Source organism: Phodopus roborovskii, unplaced genomic scaffold (genome assembly GCF_943737965.1).
Source record: "Phodopus roborovskii unplaced genomic scaffold, PHOROB, whole genome shotgun sequence".
Taxonomy (NCBI): Eukaryota; Metazoa; Chordata; class Mammalia; order Rodentia; family Cricetidae; genus Phodopus; species Phodopus roborovskii.
The window spans coordinates 27,711,215-27,738,361 of record NW_026126517.1 but is presented as its reverse complement, the minus strand read 5'-3'; the positions used below and the strand labels follow the sequence as shown (position 1 = coordinate 27,738,361).

Below are 27,147 nucleotides of genomic sequence, written 5' to 3'. Positions count from 1 at the left end.
TTTCCTCAAATCTTTCTTCGTTCCCCCAGCGACCTTCTTGCCACTTCAGTGCACCAGCTCCCAGGTAGGGAACTCCCCCAACCGCTCCCTTTCCTGGTCCCTTCTTACCAATCTGCAGGTAGACTGCTGTGCCTGGTGTCCTGAAGATTATGGCCGGCTTCTGAAGTTATTCCCTCTGTGATGCAAACAGCAACTCCACCGAGGGAGAAGTGAAAGTAGGCTGACAGAATTGGTTTACTCATCGTAAACAGTCATTGTGTTCACTCAGTTAAAGCAACAAACTGGGGCAGGATTAGGCCTACAGATTTTTCTTGGTTGCCTCATCAGAAGGGGTTTTCTCTTTTCTGACTTTTCCCAACTGAAAACCATTACTTTGTATTCTGATGAAAATATTTGGTTCTCCTGTTTGCATTCTCTGAACTGGTTTCAAACTCTCTTGTTTTCTTTTGTAGTTTTCTATTATAGCTAGTATTTCAAGAATTTGTTTTTAGGAATCTGTTGATATTGAACTTCCAGAAGTTACATTGACATACACAGTAAATTATAAAATTATCTAATCATTTAGTGCTTGCAGTGTTTAAGGCAGTGTGTTAGGTGCTAGGACAGGGGAGATGTAAGCTAGACTTTGTGTTCCAGGTGTACTGCTAGGAGAGGTTGTAAAGAATACTTATCTTTATCACACAAGACAGCAAGATAAGGAGCACAGGAAAGCTATCAACAGCTTCAGTGAGGAAATGGGGCTGTGGCGCTTAGGAAGCAGGTGACCCTGAAACTGGAGTTTGGAGGTTAAATTACATGTGCAAATTTCATATAAAAGAGATGGGGAATATTCTGGCTATGAGAAGAGATTGGAGAGTAGTCCATTTGGGCTGGAATAAACAGCTAGGTTGGGCTGAGACTATACAAGGCTTTCAAGTACATGGTCAGTCAGATTCAACAATGACAAGTGACTTGTGAGTTATGGAGGGATAAATGATACAGCCAGATTTGTATGTAGGAAATTTGATTTAGTAGTAGTGCATCTCTGCCTTTTCCATATCATTGCACTGGTGGAAAACACTCTCCCCTGCTCATCCAGATAGACTAGAATCTGTAGTCCTCATGAGCTATTAGGAGCTGGAGGCAATTGGCCTAATGTTTCCAACCTTTAAGATGAGCTCAAGTGACTCACTAAGTAGGATGTTCTGGTGTGTAGAAGACTTCATTCCTCACTGAGTTTCTCTTTCCAGTTTCTCCTCCAGCTGGGAGGCTGTTAATCCAGTTAAGAGTCAAGGGCCTAAGTTAGGCAGTAGGAAGGAAGTGACATATAAGAAAGAGAAGTTGAGGCATCTGTGCTGAGGAAGATGTGCTTGGGTCAGGAAAAAAATGTGTAGTCCCAAGAAGGAGAGACTGGTGAAAATAAAGTTACCCATGCAAAATTTTGAGTTTGGGAAATTTATACATAAACCACAAAAGTCTTCTTTTTCAGATTTCCCCTACTGGCCCTGTGCCGCTGTGGTCAGAAGAAATGTGTTGTAAGGTCAGGGAACAAGATGAGTTCAGTGCCCACAGAGACTGAAGTGCAGAGGTGTTTCAGCTGCTGGAAGAACGGATTCAGAAGAGAAGGTGAAGGGTTGAGAGTCATGTCTAAGACATAACTGGAGAATTAAGAGCCAAGATGAGATTACTAAGGAGAATACTGAAATTAAAGAGTAAAGGTCCAAGGTTATTCCTTGACATTTATGTGGTGATAAGAGGGAAAGGATCAGTAAAAGAGATTAACATTTGCAAAGTATTATTATATTTAATTATGATGATAGATATAAGCAGGAATCATTAACTTCTCTTAATCCTTATTTTATCTTGGAAAAACTTGAGCTGCCTAAGGTTGCCAGCTGATGAATAAGGAAGCTGACAAAATGCAGCATAGTTAGAGGGCAACAAAGTTAAAACGCAATTAAATGTTAGAATAGCTTGTCTCCCAAGTCAAAAACAGAAACAGATATAAGGGGATGATAGCAAGCATATCAAATACTACAAGAATTTTGAAGAGTGTAAGATTGCCAATAACATGGAGTGTAGAGCATACAGATACCTAAATATAATCTAAAATGAAGGGCCCAGAGAGATGACTTAGTGTTTCATAGCACTGGGTTCAAGTCCCGACATACACATGGTGGCTCACAACCATCCTTCATTCCAGTTCCAGGGCATCCAAAACTCTCTACTGACCTCTGAGTGCATCAGGCATGCACATAATACAAAGTCATGCAACATGAAATATTTACAATTCATGTGTAACTGTTCAGTGTAACTCTATGTAAAATAGATAATCTGCTTTTTAATTCAGGGATTTTAGTCTGATAGGAGAATAAGATAAATTCACTACTGTTTATAAAAGTAGAGTAAGAAAAAAAACCCAAGATTTCTCTTTTTTTCCAAAGCATTTCTTAATACCCCTAAATACTATCTATCGTTCCCACCTTTTTGTATACCTGCTTGCTTCACCCCAGAGACTATGTATTTTTATGTATGGAGTGGAATCTAGGAATTTGGATTTTAGCTCCTGTACCAGAGAGTAACAGGGTTGTATTTTTGTTGCACAGTCTTCAGACAGGACAGAGGCACTGGAGTGACTCATCTGACCCCTTAGGCAACAAGTTCCTCTTGTTGAGTTTGGAGGCTTTTTAGGCTTTCAGCAATGTCTATCTCTTTGTTGAAAAACTAAAATAATTCAAAGGAAGAAAATCTGTAGTGCATCTTACTACATTGATCATTAGTGGTTAAAGAAATAATACAAAATATTTGGAAGATTATGTATTGTGTTTTAAAGCTTCCCCTAAACTTGCATGGTCACTTATTTTTTAGGCATGGTAAGAATTTTTATTTCTGTCTTAGAAAAGAAGAAAAATCCACAGAGAGGTTAAAAAAAAACTTTAGAAACAATTTAAGAGTTGAACCTAGATACTCTATGTTCTTTACAGGACATAACATTTGAGTTAGATCTTGAACAACAGGTAGAATTCTCTTTACTTTTTCTGGTGTGTGTGTGTGTGTGTGTGTGTGTGTGTGTGTGTGTGTGTGTGTTTGTATGTATGTGTGCATAGGCGGAAGAGAAGCTTGGGTTGGTAGCAGGTGTCTTCCTCAGTTTCTTTCCACCTTTATTTTTTGAGACACAATCTCTCTCTGACCCTGAAGCTGACAACTAATTGGGCTAGACTGGCTGGCCAGCAAACCATAGACTCTTCCACTGTCCCATTGCTAGTGTAACAAGGCTTGCTGCTACACCCAATGTTAATGTTGTTCTTTATGTGGGTGTTGGAATTGAACCCGTGCCCCATGCTTGCACAGTAAGCAGTTTATTGGCTGAGCTACCTTCAAGTCCTCCTACTTTCCCTGCTCCCCTCCCACTGTGCTAAGACAGTCTCTTACTCTGTGGCCAAGGCTGGCCTCATATGCTCCTCCTTTACTTTTTGAGTGCTGGGATTACATTTATGTGCCACCACAACTGCCAGACATTCTTCATGTCTTCCTTATTTTATTCTTCAGTATTGGGATCCAACACTTCCCCTTGTACATGTTGAGGAAGAAGCACTTATGCCCTGGCCTATATCCTCAGCTGTAATTTTCTTAGGGAGAAGCCCAAGGAAGGGCATTCAGGGTGAAATAAATGTTGTTTTGGAAAACAAGAAAGAGCTAAGCCTGACTGAATTGTTATATTTAGGAAAGTAAAAGGTCACATGTGCTTCAAACTTAATATTTCAAAGAATTGGGCTATATATTATAAAATAAATTGCCAAAAAAAGATATACATCTCAGGTCTTTGGATGTCTGTCTGATATCTTTTTTCTAGTCTAGACTTCTGTACCTCTGAGAAAACCTCTATGAAGTAAAGGATTGTAGCCAGTATTACAAATAACTTTGTTATAACTGAAGTTATATTTGATCACACCTCTCTGCATTCATTCACTACTATCTAGTAAAGTCTTGTAAGTATGAAATAACAGGGATGATGTGAAATGTCATCCTGATTTATAGGATGGGACTTTACTCTTATAGCTTATTGATTTCATATAATTTTATAGAATATTAGTGGATAATTCATGATACCTTTCTCCTAGATGTTATGCACTTTCATATATATATACACATATATGCATATATATATATATACACATAGGTACATATATACACATATATATGAAATTAAATCTAAATCCTGCTAAAAACATGGATACTACAGTGCTATCTTTGGGGTTATATTATGGCTTATGTGAGGTACCATGATCAGTGTAACTATGGTAATATTGAATGGCCACCATTTTTGCTCTAACAGCTAAATTGCTTTTATCACATCTGGGGTTAACATGTGGAGTTAATCTAGAAAAAGAAAAGCATTGTTCAACTATGAGAAATGGCAATAGTAGTAATTAAAGTATTGAGTTAACACACGTGTGTCCTTGTGTCCGTGGGGGAATAAACACGTTATCAAGAGGTCCTGTGACTGTGTATGTGTGTGTATGTGTGTGCATATGTGTGTGCATATGTGTGTGCTTGTGTCTATAGGGGAATAAGCACATTAACAAGAGATCATGTAACAATGTGTGTGAGCACGTGTACATGTGTGTGTTCTTTTTGCTTCTGTTTCACAGTTTTGAAGAAGTAGGTGGGAAATACTCAACAAAACCATGTTGAGACAGCGCAAAAGTCTACCGTGCATTGCCCCGCTGTTGACCACTGTAGAAGAGACTCTGGACACTGTGTCTGCTCAAGTCCGAGGACACATTCCTGAATGGCTCAATGGTTATCTACTTCGAGTTGGACCCGGGAAGTTTGAGTTTGGAAATGATAAGTAAGCCCAGATTTTGGACTGATCTGGGCTTCATGGTGTGGTTTGATTCTATGGAAGATACATTCAACTACCTTTCTTCACTGTGGTGATTGCTCTAGCCCTTTGATTATAGACAGGGAAATTGTTGCCTAGAGAAGGAAAAAAAAGTTTTTTTTTTTAAACCATTTTGTACACACACACACACACCAGCACAAATTGTGAATTTGAAGTTCTCTTTGGGTTTATGCCCCAAGAGAGCCCAAGGGTCTCTGTGAGAGTACCGAGATATTTCACCATAAGGTCCTGAAGGAAGGGCAGACACTGCCTTCACCTCCTACCTCTTTGTCTGCCACCCAAACCTCCCAGACACAATGGCCTCTCTTTCAGTTCCTCATATTTTTGCTCAGTATCTTGGCATTGATGCTTTCTTACTGTCTTACCTCATTTCTCAGACCTGATTTTTGTCCTGATGTCAACTTCAATCTCACTTCCTTTAACTCCTCCTGTGACTTCTCATTCTATAAGCACCAGACTGTATTGCCAGTTTTATATACAGCACTGTCGTTGGCAGTGTCTGTTTACTCTGTTGGTTTCTTTTTTAAAATGACTTATTTATCATTTATTTTATTTGTTTGTTTTGTGTACTTGTAAGTATATATATCCTGTATATGCCTGGTGCCCACAAAGATCAGAAGAGGGTATTAGATCCCCCAGAAACTGGAGTTATGGATGATTGTGAGCCATCATGTGGGTTCAGGGACTAAGCCCATGTCCTCTGTAAGAGCAACAAGCACTATTAACTGCTGAACCATTTCTCCAGCCTTGTTTGTTTTTCCTTGCTTATGTATTTTAACTGTGTTCCTCTGCTAGGATATAAGTTCCACGAGGGAAGAAATGCTTCCTAATATTTCCAAATGTTCCCAATATCAATACCCTGTACCTATAGATAGCTAGCACTCAGTATGTAGATGCACTAGGTGAAAACCCAGTAAATCTTTAGGATATCATTTCTTTGTATGAGATGATGGGCACACATGTCAATAGCTAGGGAGTAATCTTCTTTGTAACATTTTTAAGTGTTGGAAAATTTTTGCATGAAAATTCGACATATAGCAAAGTTATTGGGGTGGTGTAGGGATGGGCATGTATTACCTGATATATTCTCTCTTAGCAATTTATGTTACTCTATGCCAGTCTTCCTCACAATTTCTATAGACTTGTTTGTTAAAAATAGCAATCATCTGGGGACCTGGAGGGCTGGCTCAGTGGTTTAGAGCACTTGTTGCTTTTGCAGAGGACCTGTGTTTGAGCCCTAGCACCATATAACTTAACAACACTCTGTAACTTCAGTTCCAGAGTATCTGATGCCCTCTTCTGACCTCCCAGGCATGCACATGGTACACACATATACATGCAAACAAAACATTAATATACATGAAACAAAATATAAATCAAAACAAATTCAATAAGAAAAGAATTTAGGCAGTGGTGGCACACACCTTTAATCCCAGCACTCAGGAGGCAGAGGCAGGTGGATCTCTGTGAGTTCAAGGCTAGCCTGGTCTACAAAGCTACACAAAGAAACCCTGTCTCAAAAAATTCACCCAAAAAGAAGACAAGAATTGCAATCACTTTGCTTTTTAAAAATGTATGCTATCACAGAAGCAAGATAGCTTGGTGAGTAAAGGTATTTGCTAACAAGCATGATGAACCAAGTACAGCCTACATAGTCAAAGGAAAGAACCAACTCCAACAAGTTGTCCTTTGACTGTCACATATGTTCTGTGACATATGTGTGTAAACACATACACACTTAAAATTTACACTCTGGTAGCTTTATGTTGCATATATATGTGTGTGTATATATATATATATATATATATTCATAAGCTTACTATCTTAACTACCTACAAGGGTACAAAGGGTACAGTTCAGCGGCCTTGAGTTCATTCATTCTGTTGTGCCACTGTCATTACCTCCATCCACAGAACTCATTTCACTTTACAGAATTGAGCGTTCTACTGTAAGAGTTAATCCCTTCCTTTCCTCCTTTTCCCTGCCAACTACCATTCTACTTTTCTGTCAGCTACACTAGAGCGTGTGTCTGGCTATCACAGTCCATCACACCTCTTCATCTATTTGTGGAAATAAGGCAAGGGGCAAGAGACTGAGATATTCTCAGGATAATTTTAAGATATATGTTTCATACTTGCAGACATTTTAATTTGCTGGCCATGTCTTCAGTGAATAGTATGCATGAAATGCAGCGGAGCGCCCCACCCAACTGCTACAAGAGGCATTCAAGTAGTTACTTTAGAGGTCAGGTTGCTAGTGGGTGGAGAGAGGATGGAGGCTGAGATAGAGGTTGAAAGTGGAGGAAAAATCAAAGTACACAGACCAATAGGTAACATAGTGTAAAAGGACAAGTGGGAGAGCACAAATAGAAAAACTGAGAGAGAACAAAGAAGTAGCCATTGAAACAGAAAAAAAGCTGTAGGAGAGTTTGTAGGTCTCAATACAAATACATATGAAAACCTTGAATAACTTTCTAGGGAATATGAATTCCTGGAATGGGTAGAAATAGAAAATTTCAGCACATTGACCTTTAGATAGATAAATACACTATTAAGTATGTACTTTAAAAAAAAGACATAAGGCTTAGACTATTTCAAAGATGATTCTACCAAAAATGCATATATGAGGTAGGCTGATACTGTTTTATAAATTATTTTAGGGTCCCGGAGATGGAAGAAAATGTCCCAGTCGACTTTAGGAGAGAAGCATCATTTCAATATATAAAGACAGTGCAAGAAAGGAAACATCAGCCAGTGTTGGTAACACATGCCTTTAATCCCAGCACTGAGGAGGCAGAGGCAGGCAGATGTCTGTGAGTTTGAGGCCAGCCTGGTCTACAGAGCCAGTTCCAGGACAGGCTCCAAAGCAATACAGAGAAACCCTGTCTCAACCAAAAAAAAAAAAAAAAAAAAAAAAAAAAAAGAAAGGAAACATCAAACTATTTATAAGTACATATGCAAAAAAAAAAAAAAAAAACCCAAGACATTTAGACAGTAATTTGACACTAATGAATTGTTTACTAACCAACAGAATCTAGCATCACATTACAAATAAAATTCACAAAATCAAGTAGACTTAAGTCCAAGAAAGCAAAGCTGGCTCATCAATAGGAAATTTACCCATATCACATTAATAACTGGTCAGGAAAAATAGTTATAGGATTATCTTCATAGGTGCTGAGAAGACTTTTTGTCTAAATTCATTATTTCTCATAAAATGTCCCAGGAAAATCAGACTTAACAGATAGTTTCTTCTTTTTGTTTTGTTTTTCAGATAGTTTCTTAATATGACTTCATAATATGTTTTTTTGAGACTGGTTTTCTCAGTGTAACAGCCCTAGCTGTTCTGGAACACCCTCTGTAGACCAGGCTGGCCTTGGGATCTACCTATATCTGAGATCTGCCTACCTCTGTCTCCTGAGTGCTGGGACTAAAGGCATGCATCACCACCACCTAGTTGGTTTTCTTCCTTTTTAGTGCTAGATAATATGTTGTGTATTGTAGAGAAGGTAAATTTTTCTCCTCATCCTCTTGTGGTCTTCACTAGTCCCAAGAATTAAATCAGCAATTGGGAGGATTGATAGTGGCGGGGGGGGGGGGAGAGAATGTCATATAAATTTTGTTTGCTAATGTTTGTTTGTATGTACTTGGGAACCCGTAGAAGAAAAATGAAGACCTATTGAGTGTGGTGCAGGCCTATGATCTAGTACTTGGGAAGCTGGGGCAGGGAGATAACAAGTTTGAAGTTAGCATCATCTACATAGCAAGTTCAAGGCTAGCCTGGGTTATGTAGGCAGGCCCTGTCACAAGCAAACAACACACACACACACACACACACACACACACACACACACACACACACACACACACACAGAGGGCAGGGGAAGAATCATCTAGTGCTAAAGCCTGGATAGTAGTTGGACTCCATAATAGTAAATTGTGAGAATGTGACAAGAGTTGGAGCTAGGGCAGTTAGTTGTGGGAAAGTGACTGTCAAAGTGAGTGAATGTTTAGCCAGGTTATACTGTTTTCTCTTTGTTTCAACTTTGTCTCCAGGTACAGGGATGTATGTCTGTCTTCTTTCTGATGCAGGGAGACAATTTTTCATGAGGGAGTTTTATTTCCCACTGTTGGAAAGAAAATAGAAGGCCATAGTGCTCATCTGCAGCTGATGATTCTCAAGTGTTTCAAACTCAGAATAATGTGTCAAAGTGGCATATTTGGGGGTAACATACGTGAACCTCTACAACTGTTTTATTTTTAGTCATCAGTAGATACTTTTATCCTGTCTTTTGTCTTTTTGAGTAATGTTGACTTGAGCCTGAGTGAACAAAGACAAGCCCTGATTTCAGGAACCATTCTTTTCAGACAATATACTAGGAATTGCCTATTAAAGTGATAGAGCAGGATTGGCAAGATGATGCAGAGGGTAAAGGTACATGATTCCAAGGCTGATAACCTGATTTCAATCCCCAGAAAGGATGGAAGGAGAAAACAGACTCCTGCATGCTGCTCTCTGACCTCCACACATATACCTTGGTTCATGTAAAAATAAAAATTAATACATGGAACATCAAAGACCTGTAAACAAAAAAAAAAATGGAGCCTTGTTTTCAAAGAAACAATCACAGCCTATATAATGAAACATATCTGTGATTTCAACACTGGAGAGGTAGATACAGGAGAACTATGAATTTAAAACCACCATTAGCTAAAACCCTGTCTCAATAATTAATTAATTAATAAACAAAGAGCTATTATGTGATCCATTCTTCCTTGTGTTTGACAGATTAAATGCTTGATATTATCAGCATAGGCAAGGAAGGTTAACATCATTGTCGGGGCCAGGAGAATGCAAGTAGCTCTTTCCTGTTGTAACCCAGGGAATTCAGAACACTGGCATTCCTTAATTTCAAAATCTCTGAGTTATTGGTTGGTGCTGGGGACACATTGCTTACCTTTATTTTTTGATAGTAGAAATATCATTTTGATCCCATGCTTTTCTTACTCATAAATTAGTTTCTATTGTTTCCTCCTGTTGGCAGCTACAATCACTGGTTTGATGGAATGGCTTTGCTTCACCAGTTTAGAATGGAGAAGGGCACAGTGACGTACAGGAGCAGGTTTCTACAGAGTGACACATACAAGGCCAACAGTGCTGGAGATAGAATTGTGATCTCAGAATTTGGCACACTGGCTCTTCCTGACCCGTGCAAGAATATCTTTGAACGTTTCATGTCAAGGTTTGAACCTCCTGGTAAGGACCCCTTAAAATGTCAGTGGTCATCATTTAAATTAGTATCTATAAAAATAGAAGTCTTGAAGGGTATATATTTTAAAAATACATTTTAATTCATATGCATGGGTGTTCATGCAGGCCAGAAGAAGTTGTTGAATCCCTTGGAGCTGGAGTTACAGATGTTGTGTGCTGTCTTAAGTGGGTGCTAGGAACAGAATTTAAGTCTTCTGGATGAGCAACATGTGCTCTTAAATTTTGAGACATTTCTTCAGCCTTTGAAAAACACACTATGAGTGTGTGTGTGTGTGTGTGTGTGTGTGTGTGTGTGTGTGTGTGTGTAAGGGGGGGCATTGAAAATTTCTCCCTCAGAGCATGTACTTAATGTCTGCTACCTGATTTCAGTCATGACTGACAACACCAATGTCAACTTCGTACAGTACAAGGGTGATTACTACATAAGCACTGAGACCAATTTTATGAATAAAGTGGACATTGAAACTCTGGAAAGGACGGAAAAGGTAATGTGTGGGCCCAAAATGAATAAAATAGATTCCAATTTTCTTTCTATTCAGAGTACTTTGTAGACTCTAGATAGCTAAGGGAGAAATCAGAGGCTCATCTCCACAGAAACGCAGGCATCCATTAATTTAGGCTACCATCAGCTCCTGCCAGGATTATAATGTTGTGGGGCTGGTCTTCCTAAAAAATAATCCCAAACTTCTACCTTAGTTTTAACATTTTTAGGGTATAAAAGAAATAGCCCTGACAGACGTAAGTTCTTCCTAGGCACAGTAGCTACCAAACTAGAGGTAGTATAGACAAATATTGACACATTAATACATTTTCAGGACATCTTTGTTGTTGATTCAGTGTCTTGCTCCGGTTGGCCCAGAACTCACCATGTATCTTAAGCTGGCTTTGAACTTAAGATCCTCCTGCCTCAGTCTCCCAAGTGCTGGAATTACAGGTATGTTCTACCACCTCAGACTAAAATTTTGATTTTATGTTTATTTTATTTATGTTTATGTTTATTTTGAACTTTGCCATGATATTAGATAAATCTGTACAGATGTTTTTGTTGGTTGCTGAGGTGCTGCTGGTTTTTATTGTTTTGCTTTTCATCCATTCCTTTTTCTTGAGCAGGAAAAATAATTTTGATTTCTCAGAGTTTCTCATATCATACTTTCATCTTAGAAAACATGCTTCTATGATCAATGCTAATTTATGTTAATACAGATCTATTGTGTATCATTTACAATTCTCAAATGGCCTTAAACCCTCAGGTGAACTGGAGCAAATTCATTGCTGTGAACGGAGCGACTGCACACCCTCATTATGACCCAGATGGAACAGCATACAATATGGGGAACACCTACGGGCCAAGAGGTGAAGTGAGGATGGGAGTATTTTTAGATATTATTAAGGGTAAACTGTTCCCAAAGATCCATTATGTTCAAAACATAAATAGGAAGTATCACTTGGAAGGTTCCAAAGAGGCATTACTGAGGTTAAAATACATGATTTATCATTAAGGATGTGTTCTGTGGCCCTTTTGTGCTGAGCAACTTATTTCCTATATGTCTTTTTCACTGTAACTTACATCTTTATGTTCCATTATGAATTTTGGCGTTATGAATATCAAAGTCACATATCTCTTGAATGTAAACTTTAAAGATACACTATATTGTAAAAGTAAGAAATGTAAAGTTCTATAGAAAAGGGATGTGGGGAGGGCCCACTGTTTACCACACAGAAGTAACTAACAAAGTAATCAAGATCATAGATATATGGAATTCACAATTCTGTACACCATATACTGGTCATCTACCCACTTCCAGATCTGCTACCAATCCACTCCAGAATGTTCCAGTAGTTAATAAGTACAGATAATGTTAAGTGAGTGCCTAGAATGAGCTAAAGATAAACATATTCCTCTGTGTTTTCTTCTTTAATCTGTAAAGAATAACTCTCAAAGTATACAATCCTATTATCACCTCCATTTTACAGACAAGACTAGTGAACTCTGAGGATGTTTAGGTCATTTGCTTGAGCCAGTACCCATGTCTCTAAAGCCAGACCTGAAACCAGGTCTGATTTTAAAGACAAAGGCTTGCTGTGAGTCATTCTGTTGGGCAATTTTATTAGTTTTACATCACTGAGTCCAAAAGACTATATTGATAATATTTAACATCCAGCTTCCACCCTGTAACCATTTCTCCTTCCACTTATTTTTAAGACCTTTAAAATTATATACCCACCTCTCTGGGAAGACAAATTTATATTCCTGAACAAGAGTATGTTAGTTGAGAAATTTAGATATTTGTGACTACCTTGACTATTAGTCTCTTGTCTGCAGTCAGTGAAACCTATGTTATGGTTGTGGTATACCTTTGGTGAATAGTTGGCTTTGTGAATTGCTCCTCTGTAGGTCTATATTTACACACATGAATGTATATGAAGATAGATGCTGAAGCTTTAGTTTTATTGGCTTATGTACAGATAGGATGTCTCTAATACTCTCCCACCCAGCTTGTTTTCTTTATTCTCAGACACTGATTATTTAAACTATTATAGGAAACAGTAGATATCCTTCTAATGGGTATAGTGACGCATGGAGACCATGTGGAGACCAGAGGACAACCTATGGAAATCTGTTCTTGCCTTGTACCATGTATGATCTGGGGATAGAACTCACATCATCAGACTTGGTGACAAGTGTCTTTACTTAATGAGTTATCTTGCCAGCTTTTGGTGACCGTTTTAGATCTAGCTATCTATTGGATTCACTGGGGAACCATACAGTAACTTGAGTTTTGCCCTCAAAGATCAGAATTTAGTTAGTCTGAGCCTCACCTAAATCTGCTAAATTTGGGCCTTTATCCTAAGAAGATTATTGATTTTTATGTACATTAAATCCCACTTTGTTTTGTTCCATCCATCACATTTTAATCATTAAAAAAAAAATCCACTTCTATGTCCTAAACAAAAAATTTCACTTCTTAACTCCGTTAATCAAGCAGTCTATTTTGAAACTTACTTGTGATTTGAAAAATATTATTCTTAATTATGTATATTAAAATTGTCACTAGATCATCAATCTTAACCTAAAGCATCTAAGAATCATCTAGAATGCTTGCTATCAGGATAGATCATGGGCTCCATCCATCTTTAGGGATTCTGGTTCATCAGAACTAAAAAGAGGCCAAGAATCTGCACCTCAGGCACTAATCATGAGTGCCCATGCTTATTACCTTACCTCAACTTCCTGTTTATACAAACTCCTGGAGACTTCCAGAATCAGACTCAAGGTGCTGAGAAAGGCAGCTCTCTTTCACATTCCTCATCGGATTAGGTGCCTGTCTTGCATAATGCTTTCATGATGCTGTCAGCCTCCTCCCCTCCTGCCCACTGTAGTTAGAATAGTTCAATGACTTAAGTGTTTAAAGTTGGTGAACTGGGTAACACAATTGCCAGCACTGGAAATCCTTGAGTATACTCTAATCCTAACTAACACCAGACCTGCTTCTGTTTTCTCATATGATTATCTGGTTCAGTGAAAAGGATTTGAACTGGAACTCATTGTATTTGTAGTTGCAGGGAGCCTGAATACCTGGGATATATTTAGATGTATAATAATTCTGATTATAATTTTTAAAATGTCTGTAATTGTCTACTTTTAAGAACTAAAAGGTGTAGGGAAGGGACTAAGGAATAAATGGGCAAATCATAGCAAAGTTTTAGCCTTTTCAGACATTTTAAGATCCTCTTTACAAATTAGCAAAAATTCTTTGAACATTTTATCAACCCAATTAGCTTTTCATACTTAAACTATGTTCTTCGTATTAATCCATCTTTGTTCTTATCTATTTTGTTGTTGTTGTTGTTGTTCAAAACATGAAAGTTTCCTAAGTATGAAGTGATCTCTCGAAACCTGTCCACATCTCCACCCTGGACATCTGCAGTAATTTGTACCTGTTGCTCATTCAGTGTTTTTATCAGGATGTCAACAGGCATTACAAAAACAAACCTTTGATCTTTTCTGCTAAACTTTCTAAAAATGAGTCTTTCTCATTTCAGTTGATGGCAGCACCATCCTTCCAATTGGCAATGACAACTTGGAATCATTCCTCATGTTGGTCTCTTACACATAAACCCAATTAATCAAAAGAGTTATTTGAGAAATGCCCTTAAGCTATCCTCAGAATCCAACTACCTCATGTCATCATTTCTATGGCCATCCATCCGTTTTTTAACTACAGTGTTCTTACAATTAAAGTTATTGAACTAACTTCTTAATTGATTTCTTGGATACTTCCTTCATCTTCCTTTTCTGTATTCTCAGCATCATGTGACCACAGTTGACCTCTTAATCCACCCACCTCTCTAGCCTCATCTTTCTTGCTTATCAGACAGGACTACACTGGCCTCTTTATTATTATTTGAACACTACAAACTGTCCCTGTCTGTGCATGCACTTTCCTCTATCTGGAACACATTTCTCCTAGAAGCTCTCGAATCTCTTCCTCCTCTTCTTCAGGTCTTCACTTGAATGGCATCATCCACTTAGGGAAGCCTTCCCAGAATACCCTATTAAAAATGGCAAACAGGAATGCCCACCCATACACAATCACTGCAGCCCCCATTCCTAGCTTGTTTTACATTATAGTTCATATCACCATCGAATGCCTTGCATTTTTGCTCATAAGTTTTATTAGAATTTGAGCTTTAGGAATGAATAGATTTTATCTGTTCTGTGTACTCCTATATACAAGAGTTTGAAATACAGTTTTTAGAATTCTTAGGACAGTGTTTGTAATATGGATTAGTGACTAGTAAATTGCTATAGAATAAATGAACCAAGAAAATGTGTTATTTTTTTTTCCTTAAGAACAATGGGTATTGTGAAATTCCATGTTATGCAAGTTCATCATGTTTTACACTGCAAATTATAATAGTAGGAAGATAATTCAGTATCACCTAAATATTCATTCACTGAGTAGCTACATAAGCATGTGCTATTAGTTACTCCATCAATAATTATTTATAGCACGCTCACTAAATACCAAGCCCTTGCAAGGGCAAAGGTTATCTTTCATTCTAGAATATTTATAAAAATTGTGAAGGGAGAAATTTTTGTTGTCCAGGTTCTTGCTATAATATTATTCGAGTTCCTCCAGAGAAGACAGAGCCTGGGGAGACGATTCATGGAGCACAAGTGTTGTGTTCTATTGCTTCCACTGACACCATGAAGCCTTCTTACTACCATAGCTTTGGTGAGTCTATGGGTGAAGCCAGTTTCACTGGGTTCTGAGTTAAAGTTTCTGTATCAGAAAAATTAGTTTTGACAAGAACCATGTTGATAATTTATCAGAGTATTAAGATGAGATCAAGAGTGCACTAACACCAATTAAGTCATTCTGTTACTCATAACTCCTTATGCTAGCCTGAAGATTGCTTGAAGAGACATGTCTGCTTAATGTAAGTAGTTACTAGAAATGTAAATTGATATTGAACATTTTAGTCAATATTAAAATCCTAAAATAATAGTCACACATGAAAAGGTCTTGTATATTTCATGTGTAAATGTGTGTGTGTGGGGGGGGGGAATCTTATATCCTGTATAGATTATTTCAGACTTTAAAAATAATGTTTTATTAACTTTTGAGATGTTTAGCCTTTATTCAGAACATTTACTTTATGTATTGTAAATTGTAATAGCCAAAATATTGCTAGGTCCTCACTCCCAGTATGTACAGGAAAAGGACTAAGGAATCAATACTCAGACAGCACTTTAATATTGTTCTGCTTTCTGTTATCCTTTAACCAAAATAATTTAAAATGGCATTGAAAAAAAAAAAAAGCTCAACTAAGGGCATTAACCCAAGTCTTCTTAACAGTTCTCTTTTCTATGTAGAAACAGGAAATATGTCCAGTCAAGCCGGGAAACAGTGAGGTATTTCTGGATGGTGTTTACTTTGGTCAGCAGTAGCATGCCAGGTCATTCAGACTGGTGCCCTACTGCCATATTTCAGTTCATTCTAGTTTGCTGAGTAACATTCAATTGTTTCCTGAAACCTTTTAGGAATGACAGAAAACTACATAATCTTCATTGAACAGCCTCTAAAGATGAAGCTGTGGAAAATGGTCACTTCTAAAATCCGGGGGAAGGCCTTTGCTGATGCGATAAGCTGGGAGCCCCAATATAATACACGGTTTCATGTGGTGGATAAGCACACGGGACAGGCTGAGTATTTGAGCATATTTATCATGAAAATGACTGCCCTGAGGGTGATTTTCCACAGGGCTGACTTTTCACCTTCACTTATTATTTTTAAAGATGTTTCTAATTAAGGATATTATTTTCTTTTGCTGGTTGGACTGGCTGCTAATTAATTAACACAGTGGATGTTGTATGTTTGGGAACCCCTCTAACTGACTGAATTAAAAGGGTACAGGAAGCTCTCATTATGGGTTTTTCTCATGCCATAATAGTACAGAGGGGTGCAGTTTATGCAGAGCTCTTTTGAGACTTGTTGGTGTGCCAATATCATAAGCCCACTGAATCCAGCATGTCAGCCGATTACCTTCTTATAGTCCCCATTAGTAATAGCGCTATTGTATTTGTCTGTGTTTATCTCTAAGAAGATAGCATCCTAAATTTAATTTTCCCCGATTTCATTACAAAATTATTTGAATAATGAGTGTATTTTTCAATTAGTCACTTAATTTATAATAAGCATCCTAAGTAACAGTATTTCCTATTAATCTTGTAATTAGAGTCTAGGAGCTATTTATCCTGTAAAACATTAGCTCACACATTTCAGGGGGGCTTTTAAATTAGTCACAACAATAGATTGGTTTGTGTCAAATAGCCTCAGTTCACTGATTAACATGAAATGGGATGCTAAAGCAAGCGATGTTTAAATCATGTGCTTTTATATGCTGATTTTTCTTCCTTTTGTACCTACTGACAACAGCATGTAAGTAGGGGGAGTGAAGTCTGGGGTGGGAATCCTGCTTTGAGCTTTGTGGATTTATTCCTGAAAGGGGCCAGAAAGGAGGGGACAGGAAGGAAAAGGAAAGAAAACTGAGTGTCTTCCTAAATTGTGTGCCCCGCAGACTCTCCCAGGAGTGTATTACAGCAACCCTTTTATTACCTATCATCAAATCAATGCCTTTGAGGACCAGGGCTGTATTGTGATTGATCTGTGCTGTCAGGATGATGGGAGGAGCCTGGAAGTTTATCATCTACAGAATCTGAGGAAAGCAGGGGAAGGGCTTGATCAGGTAAATGTCTTTAAGTCCTTTGCCTTCTGAGTGCTGGGAGTAAAGGTGTGTTATCACCATACCAGGCACTAACATTTTATTTTTAAGGATGTTGCTTGCCATTTATTAATTAATGGACTATTATAAAGCAGACTTAGGTTTAAAGAAAAAAGATCTGAAACCACGGAGTGTTTCCCCATATATTTCTCTCCCTGAGTCTCTTTAATATCAACATTGCAAATTTTGGTTTATCATCATTGTATGTATGCATTTGTATGATGTGTGTGAAAGAGCATGGGCGGCACAGCACACAAGGGAAGGTAGTGTAGGTGAGAGACAACTCTCCGGAGTTGGTTCTCTCCTTTTACTGTGGGATTTGGGGATTGCACCTAGGCTGTCAGGCTTGTGCAGCAGACCGTTTTACCCTTTTGTTGTTGTCAATTTGGTTTTTGTTGTTGTTTCTCTGTGTAGCCCTGGCTATCCTGAAACTCCCTCTGTAGCCAGGCTGGCTTCCAACTCAGAGATCTGCCTGCCTCTGCCTCCCGAGTGTGGGCTCCACTATTGCTTGGTATGAACATCTTGCATTGTTGTGAAACATTTGTTATATTTGATGCATCAGTACTGATCTGTTATTACCAACTAAAACCTACAGTGCTTAGGGCTCACTCACCCTTTGTGTTGAATAATATGCTGTCTCTACAGTTCTGTCTGTTTTACAATGTCTATAGTTCAGGCTGGCTTTGAACATGTATCATTTTCCTTCCTCACCCTCTTGAATGATGGAATTAGAGCTGACTTCTTTCCTTCCTTCCCTCCTTCCTTCTCCTTCCTTTTAATAGTATGCATTTTGTGGTTCCTCCATGTTTTTGTGTCTTGATAGTTTTATTACTATTAAGCAGTAGTGTCTTGTGTATACTAGTTGACCATCTATTTGCCTATTGAAAAATATCTTGCTAGTTTACAATTTCAGTGAATATGATAAAAGTTATAAACATTTCTGCACAGATTGTATGTAAACATAAATTATCAATCAATGTCTTTTTCTGAGGCAGTCTCATGAAGTGCAGACTAGCCTTGGACTCACTGTATAGTCAAGACTGGCCTTGAACCCTGGTCCTATTGTCTTTGTCTTCCAAGTTCTGGGATTACGGCCATGTGTCAATATATCAGTCTTAGATTTTTTTTTTCTTAAAAAAGTGTATATTTTGTTGTATTAGGAAAGTTACCTTTTTACTTCTATATTGCTAAGAATTTTGATCATGGATAAATGTAGCATTTCGTATTTTTTTCTCATTTTTGAGAGTACCACATGGATTTTATTCCTTTTTTATTAATGTGATAAAGTATATTGGTTCCTTCTTTTTAAACTAGGTATTGTGGCAGATACCTTTAATCCCAGCATTTGGGAGGTAGATGCAGTCAGGTCTCTACAAGTTCCAGGACGGTCTGTTTACATAGTGAATTCCAGGCCAGCTGAGGATACATAGTAAGACCCTTTCTCAAAAGAAAAAAAAAAAGTTTAAACTGGGCCTAGTGTTTCAGGCCTGTAATCCCAGCTACTTTGGTGACTGAGGCAGGGGATCACTATTTGTGAGAATTCGCCTGTCTCTGCCTTTTATTTCCTATTAGAAGCTGGGTCATTATAGATGTTTGTGCTATGCAAACATCTAACCTGGTTATTATGGATTCTGGGGATTCAAACTAAGGTCCTTGTGCTGTGTGACAAGTGCTTTTACCCACTAAATCACTGTCCTGCATCAATATTTGCTTTTTATTTTTTTTAATTAAAAATAGTAACCATGCCAGTGGGTGTGGAGTGGTGTGTGTGGTTTTGATTTACATTTCTCAAATGACTAACATCTCATTAGGTTCTGAGGGGAAGAGTTGTCTCTAACACCTGGTCCATCTGTGGGTTTCCTTTCCCTTCTAAATCTCAGCCTCATTGTCCTTTCTGGCCTGTCTAGTTCATCATTGCCTACAAACCTCTATTTTAAAACATTTTTATCCAGATTTTTCTCCTTTTAGTTCTTCTCAAAGGAATGATTGGCTCATATCACCTGGCCTAATCTTAAGTGCTTTTTTGTTTAGCTAAGGTTTTACAAAAGAAAGCAATATTGGTTGTTCAGGGACTTACTGAGGATCAGTCATGGAGGCATCTAGCCAACATAACTAACTTTAGGTCTTGAAGTTCTAGACTCCTAAGTAGACTCAGATGTTAATCTTTTTTTTTTTTTTTTTTTTTTCCCAACTGAAGACTAACCCCTGGCTCTTGTGCATGCTAGGCAAGCGCTGTACCATTGAGTTACATCCTTAGCCCCCAGATGCTCTTTTTAAATAACATCATTATCATGAACTATATTAGTGACTACACACCCACATACTCTTATCAGATGCAGCAGTCTAAGAACCCAGCTTAGGGTTAGTCTTAGAAATTGACCTGGCTCAAGAATGTGTGGGGTTTGGGCAATCCTAACCTGCTAAGCTGGCCTTTTTCTGAACCAGCAAACATGAAAAAGGGACCTTCTCTTGTTACTGTCTAGTTCCTGGGATCTTTGACTATAAGTTATCATTTGTTTATTTGATGCTAATTAATAAATACTTAATTTTATAATTATTATTCCACTACTAGAATACAAATTTTGTGAACTTAGTGCTGCATTCTCAGTGTCTGAAACAATACTTAACCTACAGTAGGCACTCGACAAATGTTTGTTGAATGGATGAGTTGAAATTATTATTATTTTAAGTATAAACCCCATTTTATTTTTCCAAGGTGATTTTTACTTCTGTCTTCACGTAGCCATCTCTTTACATGGGCTTTGGAGGAGGTCATGGCGCAGCACCAGCAGGGCTAAATCATGGTGGGGGTGTTCGGTCCTTCCAGGCATCACGAGATGATTCCTGAGTACTTCTCTATGAATAGCACAGCTCATACAGTAATGCAGCTTGACATATTGTTTGGGAAGCACATAAGCGTTGAAGACACTTGCCTTGGATATGTCCCTGACAGCAGCGGCCTCTACGATGTTCCAAATGACGAACTTCTTAATGGCCTTATCCTTGGGCATGCACCGGGCACAGTTCGTGCAGCAAATTGGTTGCACTGGCCGAGGCCCTTCTTGGCACGCCTGTTGTCGCTTCTTTTTTTGGTCATCTTGGAGCCAAGACCGGAAAGCCGAAATTATTATTTGTACAATTCTAGTAATAACTGAATTTAAGTTACTGTTTTTTTAATCTTAGGGATGACATTTCCCCTATCTGTTTATTTATCTCTTCTGAACAGGTCTATAATTCAGTAGCAAAATCTTTTCCTCGAAGATTTGTTTTGCCTTTAGATGTCAGTGTTGATGCCCCCAAGGGAAGGAACCTCAGTCCACTCTCCTATTCTTCAGCCAGTGCTGTGAAACAGGGTGATGGAGAGGTAAGCTCTCTGTGGATATCAGACTAAGGGTTTGGATTCTAGTGACGTTACTTTATTCTTTGGCTCTTCTCCAAATGTTTGGTGTCCAGCAGGTTTCATAACATTTGGCTGAGCCTGGGTGAGGTCATGGAAACTTGTTTTCACAAGAGTCACAGAAACTGGGTGGGATGGACACCATGTTTGACTATACCTTCTGTGCTTTGAGCCAGATATATGCAACTTGCTAATGGCTGTGGAATGTATGAGCTTTTGAGATTGGTCTGACCTTCCCCACCTCCTGGAGACACTGCTTTTCCCATGAGTATTTAATTGTGCAGCTCTGGATTCCTTACTTTTAGAAACACTCTGCCTCACTGTGCCATTTGACATCTTAGCCACAAAGCCTGACAGTGTTATCTACATTCACATTCACTATGGAAAGGGGAACAATATGAAACACGATGTAGAACTTTAGTTCTCAGATCCTGTCTCAGCTTACAGAGTAGTATGCCTGTACACTAAAGACATGAAAGAGAATTGAGAGAAAATAAAGAGAATTAAGCAGCCAATTTTAATCTTTTGGGGATTTCTCTTAGATCTGGTGCTCTCCTGAAAATCTATACCATGAGGACCTGGTAGAGGAAGGAGGGATTGAATTTCCGCAGATCAACTATGGCCGATTCAATGGCAAAAAGTATAATTTCTTCTATGGCTGCGGTTTTCGGCATTTGGTGGGGGATTCTCTGATTAAGGTTGACGTGGTGAACAAGACACTGATGGTAATGAAAATCTCTTCTCTTGCTTTTTCAAAGACCTGCTTTGCCCTTTGAATTGATTTCTGTTTTGTTTAAAGTAGTTCTTCAGGTGTTTTTGTTTTTCGAGGCAGGGTTTCTCTGTATTGTCTTAAAACCTGTCCTGGAACTAGCTCTGAAAACCAGGCTGGCCTTGAACTCACAGAGATCCACCTGCCTCTGCCTCCAGAGTGCTGGGGTTAAAGGCATGTGCCACCAACACCCAGCTTATTTTTCTAAAAGAATTTTAATGTCTGTTTATTTGTATATGTGTTTGTGCCAGAGTGTATTATGTGCACCACATGTGTGCAGGAGCCTGTAAAGGTCAGACAAAGGCATCTGATCCCCTGGAGTTGTGGTTATAGGGAACTTCGAACTATTGTGTAGGTGAACTGAACCCAGGTCCTCTGGAAGAACAGCCAGTATTCTTACTGCCTCTGCAGCCCAGTTCTTAGGAGTCTTTAATATTACAACAGCTCAGCTATTTTCCTAAGTTTGAAAATCATGAATCACTTAAGTGAGGGGTTGGTTTCCTGGGAGAACTCTAAAGGAAAGCCAAAGCTTGGGAAAACAATGGTAAAACTGATGCCATTTTTGAGGAATTATGGGGCAAAGGCTGTAGTGACCCCTACGTTTTAGGCTGATGGGAAATCATATTAGATGGTGATTTAGAGGCAGCAGAGGCCCCACCCCTCTTACCTATGTTCAACACAGTGAGCCTGATTTGTGTTTGATGTTGGAACATCCAGTTGACAGCCCAGTTTATGCTATGAGTGACAAACACTGTGGAATGCTTCCCAGTGCCCCCTCACCTTTCATCAGATGCCTTTTGTGTGTTGGGTGGTCTTGCAGGTTTGGAGAGAAGACGGCTTTTATCCCTCGGAGCCCATTTTTGTTCCGGCACCAGGAGCTGATGAGGAAGATGGAGGGGTTATTCTTTCTGTTGTGATCACTCCCAATCAGGTAAGTTTATTTGCCTGTCATGATCATAACAACCCAGCACTAATTCAATGGAGCATGATGTGGAGTGACACAGCCCATAATCTATTTTGACACTTTATGGCATCTTCTCTGTCCTCATCCCTTTAAAAATCATAGTCCATACTTTAATATATCTTAAAGTCCTATTTGTAAAATCATAATAATATGTCTTCAGAGGCATTTGTTATATACTTTCATACATATTATGATAATTATTAAAAATTGTGGGATACCATTTTATTCATGTGGAATTTGTCACTTCAAGAAGTTTCAGGCAACTTACCATCTGATCTCACAGTGGTAAAGCCAGTATTTAAATCATCTGGGCTCTGGCCTGATGTTCATACCACCATCTGTGTTTCTAATTTCAGTGAACTGACCAAAAAAATCTCCAGTATCATAAGATCTGGCTAGTATGTCAATGATGCTACTTACTGACTTGTCTGGGCAATCTTATAGCAAATGTGTTATCCTTGGGCACCAGCTTTAATCAATTATTAGTGGTACCTGGATATGAGGTTCTGAGCTCTTTAATGGTTTAGCTTTTTTTAAAAAAAGTGTGTGATCAATTATTAATGTCTGCTATGCACTTAACACTCCAGTAATTAGGATGGCACAAATCTCAGTCTGACTTACAATGCTGAACTTTGTACAGCTCCTAAGTAACACAAAATGGAAGCATTTCTAACTTGGGAAAAAGAATTTCCACATATTTTACAAAATTAGAAAGGGCCAAGCAAAAATACAGTTTGATGCAAAGCCATCTTATGAAGAGAAATGGCACAAACAACTGTATTTCTTTGCTTTTGGATGTGGACTTCTTTAGTCATGGTATTTCTGTCCAGTATAGCAACTGGTCAAACATTTAGTGGGTGGCTAGGTGAGGCATAGGTGCCAGGAACAGATATGAACATGAGTAAGACAAGCTCTCTCCCTTAGCAAGGTCCTAGTCAGTAAGATGGATTTTCAAATGAGCAGAGAACTTTAGTTGATGAGAGATGTCATTCTGTATATGTTTCTCATACTGGTTAATAAATAAAGCACTGCTGGCCAATAGGAAAGGAAGATAGGAGGAAATAGGAAGTAGGGAGGAGGAGTCAGCATGGAGAGTCTGGAGAGAGCAGTACGCAGCATCTGGCTCCGGGTAAGAAGACCACGTGGAAATACATAGATTAACACAAATGGGTTAATACTTAAGACAGCTAGCCGATAAGAAAGTAGTAACTGGCCAACAGTATAATATCAAATACAGAGTCTCAGTGTATTATTTGGGGCTGGCGCGGCTGCAGGACAAGACTAGGTGGCGGGTGGAAAATCTGTACTCCTTACATTTAGTGTTGCATTTCTTTTTCTAGAGTGAAAGTAACTTCCTCCTTGTTTTGGACGCTAAGAACCTGGCAGAACTGGGGAGAGCAGAAGTACCTGTGCAGATGCCTTATGGATTCCATGGCACATTTGTACCCATCTGATGGCACAACCACAAGGTCTGAGAGTCGGCTTCCAATGAGCACACTCTGTACAGAAGAGAGGAAACAATGGGGCTCCCCCAAAACTATTGCAGTTTGAACCTGATTTGACCTCCTCGGGCTCATATTTTGAAAACTTGGTCCCAGTTTGTGGCACGTTTTGGGAGACTGTAGAAACTTTTGGGCGGGGGCTCAGAACCCACAGGCACTAGGAACTAGCCTTTGAAGCCCCTGGTTCTCTCATGCTCTCTCTGATTCCTGGCCCACTACAATGCGAACAGCCTTCACCTTGCCACTGATGGGGTGCTCCACCACGCCTCCCCAATATGGCAGACTGAATCCCCTGAAACTGTGAACCGAAGGAAATCTTTCCACCTTTAGTTGTTCTGACAGTTTGGTTTTGTTTTGCAGCAGCACTGAAGTAACTATTACAAAAACTGGATAAATTGTTTACATTTCTATTAAAAAATAATTTGTGAGGTAATTATGGTGGTATATGTTTTTAATGCCATTTAAAAGGATTTATTTTACGTGTATGGATGTTTTACCTGCATATATGTATGTGTACCACATGCATGCCTGGTGCCTGAGGAGGTCAGAATGGAGTATCAGCTCCCCTGGAACTAGAGTTACAAATTGTTGTGAGCTGCTATATGGGTGCTGGGAACTAAACCCAGGGCCCCTATAAGAGAAACAAGCACTCTTAGTCACTGAGCCATCTCTCCAGCCCCTTTATATATTTTTAAAAAGATGTATGCGTTTATGTGTGACTGTGTGTGTGGGGTATGTGTGTGTGAGTACAGGTGCTGGGAACCAAACTCAGGTCCCCTGCAAGAGCAGTGTGCATGCTCTCAACTGCTTGGTGATCTCTTCAACCCTGGTTTTCTATTATCTTAAGGCTATTCCTTGAAACCATCAAGCAAGCATCAGTATAATATTTAAAGGTCTTTATTATTTGTTGTGTGTCTATGGACTGTGTGTGTATATGTGCAGACATGGAGTGCTTAGGGAAGTCAGAGGACAACTTTCTCCTCTGGGTTCTCTTCTTCCACCTGGGACTTCTGGGCAATTCTCCATTCTCTGTTTTCCATCTCTACATCCTGGTGGTGGGATTGTGGACACAAGGCATTGCATCTGGCCTTTTGTGGATTATGGATCAAACTCAGGTCATCAGGGTCACTCAACAAGCACATTTACCCACCGAGCCATCTTGTAAGCCCTAGAGGATATTTTTGGAGGTACTCTACATTTATTGAACATGCTTTTCTCTAGCTAAAAGAATATATGAAAAGGGGCTGGCAAGATGACTCAGCAGATAAGGGTGCTTGCAGTGCAAGCCTGGTGACATGGTCTGGTTCCTGGAACCCATGTAAAGATAGAGGGAGATAATCAACTCCACAAAGGTATCTTTTGACCCCATATATAGGCTGTGGCTCTTGTGTTACCACACACACACACACACAATTTTTGAAAAAAGAATATACACACAAAGAATAAAATTAGGTTATTACACTACCACATAGGTAATCAGAGGTCCTGTGAGAAGAAACACAAATAGTCAAGGACAGTAGACTCGGAGCAGTGGTTCTCAACCTCCCGAATGCTTCGACCCTTTAATACAGTTCCACATGGTATGACTACTTCATAACTGTCATATGGTTATGAACCATAATGCAAATACCTGTCTTTTCCAATGGTCTTAGGTAACCTCTGGGAAAAGGTCATTCAGTCTAAAGGAGTCATGACCCACGAGTTGAGAACTGCTAACTTAGAATCTAGACCAGCACCTTGCTGTCTCCAAGTCTGTAATAGGTCACAGTCTGTCTGTTACAATTGATGCTAGTGCTGTCATGTTTGGTGGCCTCTGGACTGGGTGTTTCTCTGGTGTCTATGGCAGATGCTATGCCAGTTCACTTCAGTTTTCCTCTCCCAGACCACCCATTACCGCTCCCATCTCGCCCCCAGCTCAGTCTTAGAGGTGCTGGTTTTGAGAGACATTGCTAAGATAATGTTCCAGAGAGTGATGAAAGTCAGGTGGTTCTTTATTCAAATGGGCGGCAGGTGGCAGTATAGACCACATAATCTCCACATTTCTAAGCCCCCAGAATGCCTTGTTCTCTTTTCTTTCAGTTGCCCCATGGCTGAGTTTTAATCAGTCATCCTGCCCAGTCAAACTGCCTGTTCAGTGTTCCTAAAGACGCCCTCCAAGATGTGATCTACACCGGTTTACTTACAGTTAGGCTCATGGACTGCCAGTTTCTTCTTTCAATTTCTGTAGGGGTTATTTCAAACCCCTACAGGGAAGTGTTCCTTACATAGAAATGCCTTGTATAGAGGTTTGCACCAAATGACAGTAACTAATAAGGGCTAAGTCCATGTGAGGTTTTATGAGGGGCAGGTAGACAGAGCTAAGACAGCAGATGTGGGAGTGTGGAAGCCAAGAACCTGGAGAGAATAAGTCTCTTGATGTTCAGACACATCTGTGGGGGAAGACACTGGAAGGATTCAGGCATTATGCTGGCTTGCCCCTGTCACCTGGCAGAATGCACTCAGGCAGTACTCTGGTCAGCCCAGGGTTCCATGACTACTAGTCTGCAGGCAGGTGTAAAGGACTCCTTTAAAAGTCAGGCCCCTGCCCAAATATGCTCTCTTTTGCTCTTCCTCTCTCTTTTGCTTTCTCTTCTTCTTCTTCTTCTTCTTCTTCTTCTTCTTCTTCTTCTTCTTCTTCTTCTTCTTCTTCTCTCTCTCTCTCTCTCTCTCTCTCTCTCTCTCTCTCTCTCTCTCTCTCTCTCTTTCCTGCTTTCAGTTGGCTACCAGCTACTCCCCTTCTTCTCTCCCCTTTCTCTCTCCCCCTCTCTCCTCTTCTGTTCCTGGTGCCTCCATGTCTTTTCCCTTTTCTCTCACTCCCCTCCGCCTCGCCGCCTTAGTCACTCTCACCTGCTTGTGGAACCTGCTATGATCTCCCACGTGGTCCCTTACCTTGGGACCCCACTCACTTGGGACTCTCACTCAGGACCACTCCCCCCCTTCTCCAGCCTTTATTCTTATAACTGTAACTAAAGAACAACAGACACATTCTTGCATTTCCTCAGAAGAAGCATGGAGAGTTAATATAGCCTG

General features: G+C 39.4%; 1 protein-coding gene across 2 annotated transcripts; it reads left to right on the top strand.

Annotated features, from left to right (window-relative positions):
- Positions 1-4,633: 4,633 nt before the first annotated feature.
- Positions 4,634-24,505, top strand: Bco2 (beta-carotene oxygenase 2). Of its 2 annotated transcripts, XM_051197420.1 has the most exons (11): positions 4,634-4,831; positions 9,930-10,141; positions 10,526-10,641; positions 11,407-11,509; positions 15,268-15,396; positions 16,206-16,366; positions 17,243-17,410; positions 20,673-20,810; positions 21,386-21,568; positions 22,433-22,543; positions 23,917-24,505. In XM_051197420.1, the coding sequence occupies exons 1-11, from the start codon at positions 4,668-4,670 to the stop codon at positions 24,028-24,030; spliced, it is 1,599 nt and encodes a 532-aa protein (XP_051053377.1). In that variant the 5' UTR covers positions 4,634-4,667; the 3' UTR covers positions 24,031-24,505. The 2 variants fall into 2 exon arrangements, with proteins under 2 accessions (XP_051053377.1, XP_051053378.1); XM_051197421.1 differs by lacking the exon at positions 20,673-20,810.
- Positions 24,506-27,147: the final 2,642 nt, after the last annotated feature.